The 12,341-nt window shown below is 57.2% G+C and overlaps 1 protein-coding gene across 1 annotated transcript in view; it reads right to left on the bottom strand.

The window, feature by feature from the left end:
• The window catches only part of LOC117652353 (protein trachealess), a 112,326-nt gene extending 100,288 nt beyond the window's left edge, over positions 1-12,038 (bottom strand). Inside the window, exon 1 of the mRNA XM_034397202.1 lies at positions 11,938-12,038. Coding sequence (XP_034253093.1) covers positions 11,938-11,981 — 44 coding nt within the window. The 5' untranslated portion in view covers positions 11,982-12,038. The remainder of the gene's footprint in view (positions 1-11,937) is intronic.
• Between the last annotated feature and the right edge of the window lie 303 nt (positions 12,039-12,341).

The following is a 12,341-nucleotide window of genomic DNA, read 5'->3' as shown; positions in this document are numbered from 1 at the left end:
TGTCTCCTTGCTGAGCATTCCCTTGTGTTCGATCGGGTAATGCTGCTGCAGTTGGCGTGTTTTGATCTCCTTGACGCAAAAAAGAGTAAATAACTGGCTCGGATCATTGTCTGGGTCGTCGTCGCACGGTGCGGGGCGGCGCGGGCTGGTGGTGCGGGGCTCCGCCGGCGACGGCAGTCATCGAAACCGAATCGAACTCGAATCGAACCGGCACTGCGGCGGCCGTCTCCGAGCGACAAACAGGTGCCAGTTTCCCTGGCGAGCACCTGCTGCGGCACGCTGGCCGCGATACTGCTCCGGCCTCGGCCCCGGCCGTGGTAATGAGGGGCCGATTTTGCCCAAACTCGGCACGACACTTGCATGTTTCATGAAATATTCTGACGGGCCGGAGGTGCTCCTGCGGAAGCAAACAACAACAACAACAGCTCGAGACACTGCAGGGCGAAGCGATGAAATAATGATTGGTTTGACGCGCCAACTCAGCGCGCGGCTACCCTACATGGAGGAGGTCCTATACGAAGTGCGACGTCGTCTGGCCGCGCGACCACGCCGACGGACCGGTACGCAGCCCGAAGGCCCCGCCGAAGGCAGCCGACGGCAGCCGAAGGCATGGCCGAGCCGCGGCATGAGAAACGGCCGACGGCGGAAACAACGACCTCTCTCGCGGTATTGATGCCCATCGCTGCGACCCACATATAAGGGGCAGAGCCGTTTTTCGTTTTATACAACCGGCCGCGCGTCATTTTCGTTTCGGTTTGACGCGGTAAAAGTGGTTCGCTAGTTTCTTCTCGTCTCTGCGCGGGCGGTTCGTCACTGTGGCCAAGCGGTCCCGCATGCAGGCCGACAGAGAGCTTGCCGACAGGCCAACCCTTTAGGCGCTTCTGTTCTAATTAGTATTGCCGGCCGTACTGCCGCCCTCACCACAGCACCATTCCCCGCACATGGCCACCGCATTCAAACCACACCACACACACACACACACACACACACACACACACACACACACACACACACACACACTCTTGCGCACACACAACCCCACCGCAAGACCTGCAGTAGCCCTGTCCTCCTTCCCTGTCCTCCACCCCCGCGCAGCGCCGCGCACACTCACACACACATACACACACTCGCAGACTGCGGATATGGCCACTTCCACGCACGTGCTCCAGCGCGTTTTAAACCCTGGGTGGCAACAGAAAAATTCTCTTCCTTCACCTCCTCCCCCCCCCCCATTCGCCAGACTTCTTGGCCCTTTCAATATCCACGCATTTGTCCTAGGCTTTTATTGGCGCGGAGTCAACTTGGGGAGAGACAACGCGGAGCCAGGATGGATGTTTACAACTCGTTGACAAGCCACCCCCGTTCGTGCAGTGCACCGCCCGTCTTGCTCAAGCCGCGCCCATTACGGCCCATCTGACTCGCGGCAATGAAACCCCCACCCCTTCCTGCTTGCGATGGCCACTGCACGTCTAGACCATCCGCGAGCATGGGCCAGCGAACGTGCCCGCAGCGCGTCGCACTGCCTCTCTCGCACCTGTGCAGGATGGCAAGCGAGAGAGGCAGAGCGACGAAAACGACTCTGACGGCGCCAGGCACGGTGAGCCGAGTCCGGCAGGCCGACCGAAACAGAGTGCACTTGTTGAGGGCGTCCGCGTTGCTGCATCATCCACGTAAGGACGGCTGGGCGCTCTGACGTCAGCGGCGCGCGCCCAGCTACGACGATAAATCTCGAACCGGGATCGATCTCTCGAAACATCTGGCTTTAAATCGCGCATGTCACAGCGTGCATTGATGAGGCGTGTTATCAGTTCGCCACCCCTCCCCTGCGTAACAAGGCCCGGGCAGCACTTTGCACTGAAAAAAGGTCGAAAATCGTAAAAATGAGGTTAGGGGCTGGAGTTAATGCGTGTTTTTTGTCGGACGGCCACTTTCGCCGCGGTCCGAGGGGAGGTTTCTGCGGCGGGGTGGGTGTGAGCGGAGTTTATACAGAGGGTGGGGCTCGCGGGGCGGACAGCGGGAGGCTGTGTGGCTGTGGAACCGTGCGACCGACTCATTTTTCAGCAACATTTCAAAAACTCAAATTTCAAAACTGTCTCCGACGCGGCGCGTGCATTTCGCACACCCTGTTTCCGCGTTGTCCCAGACACGCACATGCGACTCCCGCGCAACATGTGTTATTCAATATATAACGCGCCGAAATTAAATAAAGTTGGCGCCAATTGTGCTTCCGGTGGGCGGGGCGACGCGACTCCCTCACCTTTCCTCCGATAATTTTCGAGTTGGCACGCGAGACACGGCCGCCTCCCGACTTCCTTTTTATATTCGGCACCCCATTTTATTTCTCCTCACTGTTTTCCTTTCGCATTTCCGCTTTCTTCCTCCCTGTTTGCCACACTGTCAAGTGGGGCGCGAACACGTGACCTGGAGCGCACACGCGGGGAGAGAGAGAGAGAGAGAGAGAGAGAGAGAGAGAGAGAGAGAGAGAGAGAGAGAGAGAGAGAGAGAGAAAGCATCAGGTTATTGAATTCCGATTTTGGTCGCCCCGGCCCGAAAACAAAGGCCAAGTTATGTGCCTTGCTGCAAAACGCCGTCCCGATCATTAAGAGGGGCAGGAGAAGAAAGACAAAAAAGAAAAAGATGCCGAAACGATCTCTTAATGAACCGATCATGAGTTTGCCCGTACGTTCGAGCAACCAAAACAAATGGAGCCGCGCCGTTGCCGAAACAGAGTCCGCGTGTTATTTGCATCATGTTCGGAAAATTGGCTTCACGTCACGGCCAACACGCCGTACATCACCGTGGCACTTAAATAATTTCCGATTGCTGTGCCGCGCTGCGCCGGGTGGCTCCCCAGAGCGTCGTCCGTCTTCCCTCGCAGGTCCGGGACGGCGTCGCGACGCCCGCAGGACACACAGTGCACCAGAAGACCGGTGGAGGCGGCCAAAATCCCGGACGCGTTTTGAGCTCCAGAGCCGCAAAATGGCACTCGAACCCAACGTGTGACCCCACCATTGGATTTCTCTTCGAACGAGGAATCCATTGGTGGGGTCACACGTTGGGTTCGAGTGCCATTTAGCGACTCCGCAGCTCACACGGTAAAGACGGTTCCTGGTTTTCCGAAGCACTACCCGGAAATCGCCTTTGTCTCTACCATTGGCTTCCTGGGAAAACCAGGTACCGTTTTTACCGTGCAAGGACGCGTCTAGGATTTTGGCCGCCTCCACCGGTCTTCTGGCCCACTGCGCAAACTGACGATACGCACTCCAGAGCAGTGTCAAAGTCGGTCAAAGTGTGCCTCTTTTTCTTTTCCCTGTACCCGACAGGCCGAGGTGTTTACAATACAATTTAAATCAAAGCTGGTGGTAAACGAACGGCGATTTTGGTGGATTTATCGGTGGGTCGCGTTGGCAGTGCCGTGCCCGGCGTGCCCCCTATCGCGCTCCCCGGGGATCCCGCCGCCCGGCTGGCCGCCCGCCTGGCCGCCCGGCCGCGCCGGACTTCCCCCTTCCCACTAATACCAACCGCTCGGTCCAAATTATGTTGGAACAAAATTATTGCGCTTTCAATTGATTTGGAGGGCTCGGCGTGTCTCTGTGCCGCGCCGCGCCGCTCCGAGCACGGCGCGCTGCAGACATCGACTCCTCGATTCGTTCGAGGTTCCTGCAGTGCAGGCTGCAGGCCGAGGCCGGGGCTCAGCAGCGCCCCTTTGTCCGCCTTGGGTGCGAAACTTATGCGCGTCTTGCAAACATGCTAAATGGGCCCGCTGCGCTGCCGCGCTGCCGCGTCGCTGGCGTTGCTGGCGTTGCTCGAAGTGCAAGGGAAACTCACATTCGGTCCTTCATCGGCTTGAGTAATGACCGCAGCCTTCTTTATTTTGTTATAATTCACACGTTTGCATTATTCGAGAGGGCGGTGCGCGCTCCTTGCAAGCTGGCCCAGCAGACCGATTCCGCGAGTCGTCGCTCTGTCTCTCTCGCACCTAAACGGGACGCACCACGAGTGCGAGAGAGACAGAGCGACAAATCGAAGCCAAGGCACAGCAGTGCAACGGCGGGACGGCTCCGTACTGCGTTGCCTTTGATCGCCAAATTAGCGGGACTGCTGGTCGATGCTCCTTTTGCTCCGGACTCACCAACTGCGGCTCGCAACCAGTGCAAAACTAATCCATCTTACAATGAAAAATTAATTTTTCAAATAATTTCTCAAATTGTCTTTGTCAATTTTTTTTATTTTTTTTTTTCCATTAAAAAAGTCGACGCGCCAAACTGGAGGGACTGCGCACCAGATAGCCCAAACGAATAATAAATACACCGAGGCAATAAATTACCAACTTCTGTGTCTTTCCCCCGCGTTCCCATACCCGTCCACTTCCCCCCACTCCTTCATTCTCACAAGTTTTCACGGCAATAACTGCATGTCTTGTTACGCCGAGCATTGCAGAGGAATCTTATGGCTCCTGAGGTGGTCACACTCACACCCACGCCGTCTTGACGGTTTCTTATTGAACTTGGTTCGACTGCTCGGGTTGATGAAAAGTCACAGCCACATCGGCCGCAAGTATGAGAAATTGTCAATACGCAGACCAAGTGCGCGATGGCGTCAATCTGCTGGTTCCAGCTCCGCGAGGGTCGTAAACTGTGGTTTTGTGCTTTGTGGTGCTGTTGCAGTAGGTCTTCCACTAATCTGCAGATTCATGGCTGCCCCTGCCTCCCCGCGGGGCCTTTACAGTGCTGTGGCAGGGCAGGGCGCGACAGCCAGGGCAGACGCCGTTGCATTTTTAACACAAATAGTTCCTTTCCCCAGACACACCGCAATAGAGGCCAACATGACAAACTGCGGCAACAGCTGGGGTCATTCTGATTCCGGCTCCCTCTTGTGGCATTTTCCTCCACATTGTGTGAGATTGCGTGAGTTCGTCTCGCGACACTTTTCGAAAACAACAACTTTTGCTCATCTGTGTGAAGCGTGACGTGCTAATCGCGGCGAAGATTGTGATCTCATTGATTAAAGACCTATTAAAGAGACCGCTTATCTGGCGAACCAATGGCACTCATTGAAACTGGCAAAATATCGGAGCCGGCCCCTCCTCCATCTCGAGCCGCTGCGGCGGAACTAGCCTGCTTTACTGCCCCATTAGTGTCTCTGTGGGATAAACTGGTTCGATTAAGACATTTTCATAAACGACATATCTGTCGTAGCTTTTTTCGCTCTAATGAAATTACTTTTTTTCCTCATGAGAAGAAAGCCCGCGTGGCTTCGAATCGATAAGAGCGAACCCAAAGCACGACCGAAAAACAAAAACACAAAAAATGGTCTCCAGTCCTGGCGGCGCCGGTCAACTTGGGCCTGTCCGACAAGCTTTAACACTAATACTAAATCTTCCTCGCGCCAACTCCGCCCCGGCGACGCGGTCAACACGAAAAATTAAGTGAAACACGGCGAGACACAAAATGAGCAATCGCGGGAAAAATAAGACGAAGAGAGCCGGCCGCGGGGAGCGGCGCGCGGTTCGGACGGTAAGAGGCCGTTTGAAGCAGCTGGGTTGATTTATTCGATGCACCACTATCTCAATCCCACCGCCCGCTATCACAATCCTACCGAACGCCCACCTTCCGCGCCGCCTTTGGCGGGAAATTCAAAAATCGACTCTGGCCAATTTTACCCGCGCGCGCGTTTCTTAAAGAAGAAGAAGAAGAAGAAACAACAACAACAACAACAACAACAACAACAACAGAGGACACAAGGTCGCTGGGCAGCAGGGCGGCAGGGCGCCGCGCGTGCGAGAGAGAAAGAGGGAGACAGGCGGAGATAGTGTTGACCCGACACGGGATTTCAATTAAATGGACACGGTTTGTAATGAGACGCGCAGATTTATGGGAAGCCTCCGGTAAATCCCGTCGTCATTGCAAACGTCGTGCGGTACTGCTGCACGGTTGTCTCTTGTTTTTTGCAGGTTTATACATATTTTGTAATTTGTGTATTTCCTTTTAAGCACATTTTTTAAACGAATTTTTGTTGTTTTCCGCGGGGGTGGAATGTAGAGCACCGCGGCGGCGGCTTCGCTTTGTCTCGAACAAGACGAAGATCGATTGGTGGATAAAGAGCGCTTTAGATTATTGTTTAGCCTTGAGAAACAAATTCCTGTCCCGCCCGGCCGGCGGCCCGGCCCTGCCCGGCCCGGCCCGGGTGCCCCCTGCCAAGCAGCCAGCACTGCGAAGACGGCCGGACAGAGGCCATAAGTTAGGCCCACCGCACGGACCGGCACAGCCAAGCGCGCTGCCCAGCGAGCCAAGCGCCTGCCGATTTCACGCGCCGAAGGGAGACTGTGCTTTCGTCGCTCTGTCTCTCTCGCACCCGTACGGGGTGCCCCGAGAGTGCGAGAGAGACAGAGGGACAACAGGGGCACACCTCCGGGACCACCCCGCGGCTTCGCGAAGAGTCACAGCTAAATTACAGATTTCGAGCGTTTTCCACTAACATTTGTAATCAATAATGCGGTCGATTTTCTATAAAAATTCGAGTTTTGACCTACGGCAGAATGTTGCTCTATGCTGCAGCTGCCGTCATGGGTATGAAAAATCCCGCAATTCTGGAACCTCTTGAAAGTGACTGACCCCTGCCTACCGGTCGCAGCCGGCGGCCCGAGCGCGGCCGGCGCCGGTGAGTGCCCTGAGTGGTACAAATAGACCCGATGGGGATCCCAGGCCGTCAGGCCGTCGGGCCATAACCGGGCAAGGAGGCCAAACCCGATTTAAATACTACAAGACCACACGCCGACTGAGCGCCATGCGGCGCCGCGGCGCGCGCAAGCCAAATTCAAGAAGTGCGGCTCGAAAGCTAACGGACGCCGCGGTCTGTTTGAATTCCCTCGGTGCGTGTTGTCCTTAGAATGTGCGCCGCCACACCCCGCCCCGCCACGCCCCGGGGAGGTCACGGCCGCGGACAGTTGCAGTCAAGTCCAGTCCCGGTATCCGCGCTGACGGGCCACTGTCGCATGAATATGTAAACGTGTTAGGGAAGAAAGTGAAAAGCCCCACCGCCGTGTGTGTGTGTGTGTGTTTGTGTTTAGGTCCTCTCTCTCTCTCTCTCTCTGTCTGTGTGTGTGTGTGTGTGTCTGTCTGTCTGTCTGTCTGTCTGTCTGTCTGTCTGTCTGTCTGTCTGTCTGAAGAAGAAGACCTGCCGCCTCCGCCGCCGCCTCAGAAAGATTCCACACAAGGCGGTTCAAGAAGAACAACAAGAAGAAAATAAAGACGTCGGAAGGAAACCGCACGGTGATTATGGAGAGAGAGAGAGAGAGAGAGAGAGAGAGAGAGAGAGAGAGAGAGAGAGAGAGACGCAAATTCAAGGGCCTGGCGCGAACTCCTTCGATTCCGCCCTTAATCCACTTGAGCTGCTCCCCGTCCTCCAGGATATGGATTGCAGAATGATGAGGATAAGCCGTGCTCACCGTGATTCCCCATAAAAGTGAAACAACAAAATTTGCATAAGCTCGAACCTGTAACCTCTCACCGCCTTCCCGACCTCTGTACCGCCGCGGCTGCCCTCCCTCCCTCCCCTCCCCCCTGCCGCTGTCCGCGCTGGCGCGTGGCGTTACAATACAGGCTATCAAAAAGAAATGCGTCGACCCCTCCCCCCCTCCCCCCTCATTCCCCGAGCACCTCATCGCTTGGCACGGACCATTTCACATGCAAATGCGGGGCCAAGTTTTGGGAAGGGGAAATAGAGGAGACACGGAAGACTGAAAAGTTTCCTTTCGGTAACAAGAGGCGCCTCCTCTCCTTCCCTCTGGAGGGCGCGCGGTTCTAGGAGGGAGAATAGGGTGTTTCTAGTGTTTTGTTCATTTCGCGTTTTCGGTGGAAAGCTCCACGCATGAGCCACACATACGCTCACACACACATACGCTCACACACACACACACACACACACACGGCTTTTCGGCCGCGGCAATGGGCTTCATGCTCTATCAGCGCCAAGCGACAGCTTACGTACGGGGGTCCGAGTATATAATAATATCGATCCTTGAAAAATCGTCTCCGTCATGTTTTGTTGTCCGGCCGCTTTGGTCACGGAGGCGCACTATATAGAGGCCGGCGCCGGCACACACACACACACACTCACACACACACACACACACACACACCGCCCTCCCCGTTTTCAATCCGCGCCGCCGCAACAGGGGACGACTGCGCGGACGATATCACACGGCCCTGTAGAACATGTTTTCGTAATTTCGAAAATCCGTCTTGATCGCGGATCAGCGCGGCAAGCGCGGAGGGGGAGGGGGGAGGGGGGGGCCAAGCGCGACTCCGCGAAACACAGTGTATAACGAAACACTATAAATCAGCGACTCGAAAAAATAGAAATAAAATAAATAAAGACGAACAACTTTGAACAGAGGAGCTTTTGAACCGCTTTGCTGGATCGCGGACGGTATCGACAGGGGAAAAACACACACACACACACACACACACACACACACACACGAGAGCGGTACCTCTAGGACATCGAGACCCACCGCTCTTATCACGACACATAACTTACAATCCTGTGGATGCAACATGCGGACGTTGCGAACACGGGTCGCCTCGCGACATAAGTGACCAGGGAGCGGAGGAGAGGCGATGAGAGAGAGGGAGGGAGAGAGAGAGAGAGAGAGAGAGAGAGAGAGAGAGAGAGAGAGAGAGAGAGAGAGAGAGGCGGACTGCGTGTGTGGCGCACATGCGTGTGTCTGACCCGCAAAGCTTGCGTCGCGTCGCCCGATCACGATTTTAAATCTACCGCGCTTATCAGGAACAAGAGCCATACCGCGGACCACTCGCGGTCTGCTTCGCGGTCATAGCGAGAGAGACGGAGTGAGAGAGACGACGCGAGAGAGACAGAGACATGCAAAGCGTCACGTCACGTCTGGTGATGGTCGGCCTCTTAGGGCACGTTTTAGATTGGACCCGGTAGTATAGTATAGCAAGCCCCGCTATGATGGGTTAAACGGGCTTTCAGCCCCTGGCTCCCCTCTGCTGGCCGTCATGTTGTGCAGTTAGACCGCGGACGACACAGTTGACCAACGCTCGACGGCGCGGCCAAGCCCACTGGCTACTGCAAGGTCTCTCTGCCGTCTCTCCCAGCGGTACCCGGAAATCGCCACCCTAAATCTAGGGTGCGTATTCAAATAGCCGTTTGAGCATCTCAACTCGCCGAGTCTATGCTGAGACATTGCAAATTTTTCCTGCCGCTCGATCTCACTCTTGAGCCGAGTCCTTCGATTCGGCACTCAATAAACAATCCGGAACGCTGTTCGACGTCGGGCAGCGCTCTCTCACACAGACGCACTTACGTGCGGGCGGCGGCGTGCGCACGCACGTGGAATGGTTTCCGCGTCGAGACGGTAGAGCACTGGCGGTCGCTCTGTCTCTCTCGCACCCCTGCGGGACGCGCCGGGAGTGGGACGGAGACAGGGCGACGAACTTTGGCGGCGGGCCGTCCGAATACAAACGCGGTGAGAGTGGCCCACAAACCCCGCGTTCCCAAATACTTGCTCTGCTGCACCCAAGGCGTTTCTTGAACCAAGATAATGTACTTGTCATAAGTGAATTTTCTTGGATGTGTCAAGAAAATTATCTTGGTTCAAGAAACGCCTTTTTAGGGTGTGGTACTGGAGGACACGAGCCGTGGAAGCTGTTTGATTTGGAACCTCGAATCTTTTCCTTCCTTGCCACTGCCTCTGCTTTTCCTGTGAACACCTCGTCGCAGAGGCTCTTTCCCTGATTTCGGCCTTTTCTTTCTGCGCAGGTGCCACTCCACTTGCAAGCGGCGCGGCGACGCTCCTCCGGCCGTGAAAAACAACAAAGTTGAAGCGGCGCGCGAAGAAGACATCTTCGGGACGTTTATGGGAATAAACGGCGCCCGCTTCATTATGGCAGCGAGTCATCCATCGCAAAGACTGATTCCGAGAGTCGTTCTCTGTCCCTCTCGCACTCGCGGGGCGTCCCCTGTGGGTGCGAGAGAGACGGAGCGACGGAGGGCGGCGGGCAACAGGCTCGCTATGCCGCCAAAAGTCGCCGGGAAAAAGAGGAGTATATATAACGCGCGCCAGGTCGGCGATAACGCGCGTGGTACCACTACGCTGTCATCAAACTTGTCAACGCCCGGCGGTGGCCAGCCTGCACACTGATTCCGTCTGTCTCTCTCGCACTCGTGGGGCGTCCCGTGCAGGTGCGAGAGAGACAGTCGGAGCCAGTCTGCTGGCGGCCCGGCCCGGCCCGGCCGCGTGTTACCAACCTGCCGCCATTAGTGTCAACGCTAAACCCACATTAGTTGAGCTAGGTCTTCCCTGTCACTCCCTTGGCGGGAACGAGGCCGTCGCCACACTGTCGCCCACAATGACGGAGTAATTCATTAGGGAAATGACCGCCTGTAAAGTAGACTCAGTCGCACTGATTCGGCGCGCTGTCGCCGGCAGGCACGCCGCGGGTGGCTGGCCGGGGCCGGACCGACCTAGCGCCGTTTGGAGGTTATGTCGGCGGTGTTTCACGTGTTTCGCCCGCCTGGAAGACATTCCGAACATCTCACGGCCCGGCCTGGCCGCGCGCCAGCGCAGCGCAGCGCCACCGCCTCCAGAGAGGCAAAATAAGACGTCTTGTCACCGCCTTGCACAATCTGGCACAATTACCTGCCGGGGGGCGCGCCGGCGGGAAGGGTGACGTTACGAGTGCGACGATATGACAACAGCACCGCTTCCATTGTTTCCCCCAAGGAATGGCGAGATGCCGCGGCCCGAAACGCTTTCGCAGTGTGGCTTTGTTGCTGTTTGAATATCGGCGCGGCCATCCGGCGAAGTGCCATTGTGCCCACGGCGCTGCAACCCGGACGCCTCGCCGTCCGGATGGACCGGACGCGCGGCGCACAGTGGGCCAGACGACCGGCCAAAATCCCGGACGCGCTCCAGAGTCGCCCAAACGCACTCGAACCGAACGTGTGACCCCATCAATGGATTGCTCTCCGAACGAGGAATCCGTCGGTGGGGTCACACGTTCGGTTCGAGTACCGCTTAGCGACTCTGGAGCTCAAAACGCGTCGAGAGTTTCGGCCGCCGGTGCCGGTCTTTTGTCCCACTGTACGGTGGCAGGCCTGCCTGCGTTGGCGGCTTGATCGACAGTAGCCGTGTCAAAAGTGTTCGTAAGGGAAAAGTTTATCTGGCGTTCGTTGCCAGCACACCAGTAAAGCAACACCGCAACGCCCGCACTGGGAAGGCCGTCGTCTGGCCGCAGCGCGCCGCAGCGCCGGCAGCAAGATCAACTAATGCTTCTCCATGCGTGCCGGTGTACCAGTGTACCGCCGCCACCGCCACTGAAGCGCCGCGGCCAAAGACCGCAAACCTCAGGCTGCGTCATTATGACACCACAGTGTGCGAAACGGGCAGCAAAGGGCGGGATGCTCAATTGCCGTGCCGTCCTGCCGGCCTCGATACATTACGAGCCTGTGAGAAATCGAGAGGCCTAGCCCAAGTGTGGATCTAACTGGCCGTTTCCCCGCCGAAGCCGATTTCCAGGCAACTCCTTCTTCAGGGAACGCCGTCCGGATATCCTCGGGATAGTGGGTATGGTAATGCCGGGCCGTCTGTCGGCGAGCCTAATTTGGAGGCTCGTACCGCACCGCCGCTACCGCCTGTGCGAGGCACGACTGCCCGACGAATTGCCCAGTGTGTCCGTCCCAGGGCCACACCTTCGCAGGGCGGGAGTACCGGCCTCGGCCTCCGGAGGGGCTAACTCGTCCAGCACACAGGGGCTCTTGCAAACGGCGAAAGATTTTCGCAAAGCGTGCAATTGCTGTGAGAAATGTGGCAGATCCAGGGATGCTCTGACATGCCACTCGGCGGCTGGGACCATTTTCACGTTATCTTCCTCCGTTTGGTGTCGCAGATTCGGTTTGGCCAAGACTGACCTGTAGTACTGGAAGGCCTGGGGCACGTGCAGGTCCATGGGCATGGCGCCATGCTGGTGGTGGGGGTGGTGGGCGTGGGCGGCCCCGGGGAAGGCTCCGGCGTGGTGGCCCTCCCCGGGGTGCGACATCATGCCGCCGGCGCCCACCGCATGGCCGAGGACGGCCGCCCAGGACGACGCGAAGCCGCCGGCCGCGCCGCCGTGGTGGTCCAGCTCGAAGCCGCCGCGGTCCGCGAGGCCGCAGTGCATCCTGATCACATCACACACTCCCCACAGTGGACGCCGTCGTCGTCCTGCGCGCCGCCATGTCGCACAACAAGCACTGCACTTTCACCACTAGCACGGTCCGCGACGTCGCGGCACTCTGCGACGCTCGGCGACGCTCGGCGACGCTCGGCGCAGCAC

This window comes from Thrips palmi, unplaced genomic scaffold (assembly GCF_012932325.1).
Source record: "Thrips palmi isolate BJ-2018 unplaced genomic scaffold, TpBJ-2018v1 HiC_scaffold_7, whole genome shotgun sequence".
Classification (NCBI taxonomy): domain Eukaryota; kingdom Metazoa; phylum Arthropoda; class Insecta; order Thysanoptera; family Thripidae; genus Thrips; species Thrips palmi.
Note: the sequence above shows the minus strand (reverse complement) of the source record. Positions and strands in the feature narration are given on the sequence as shown.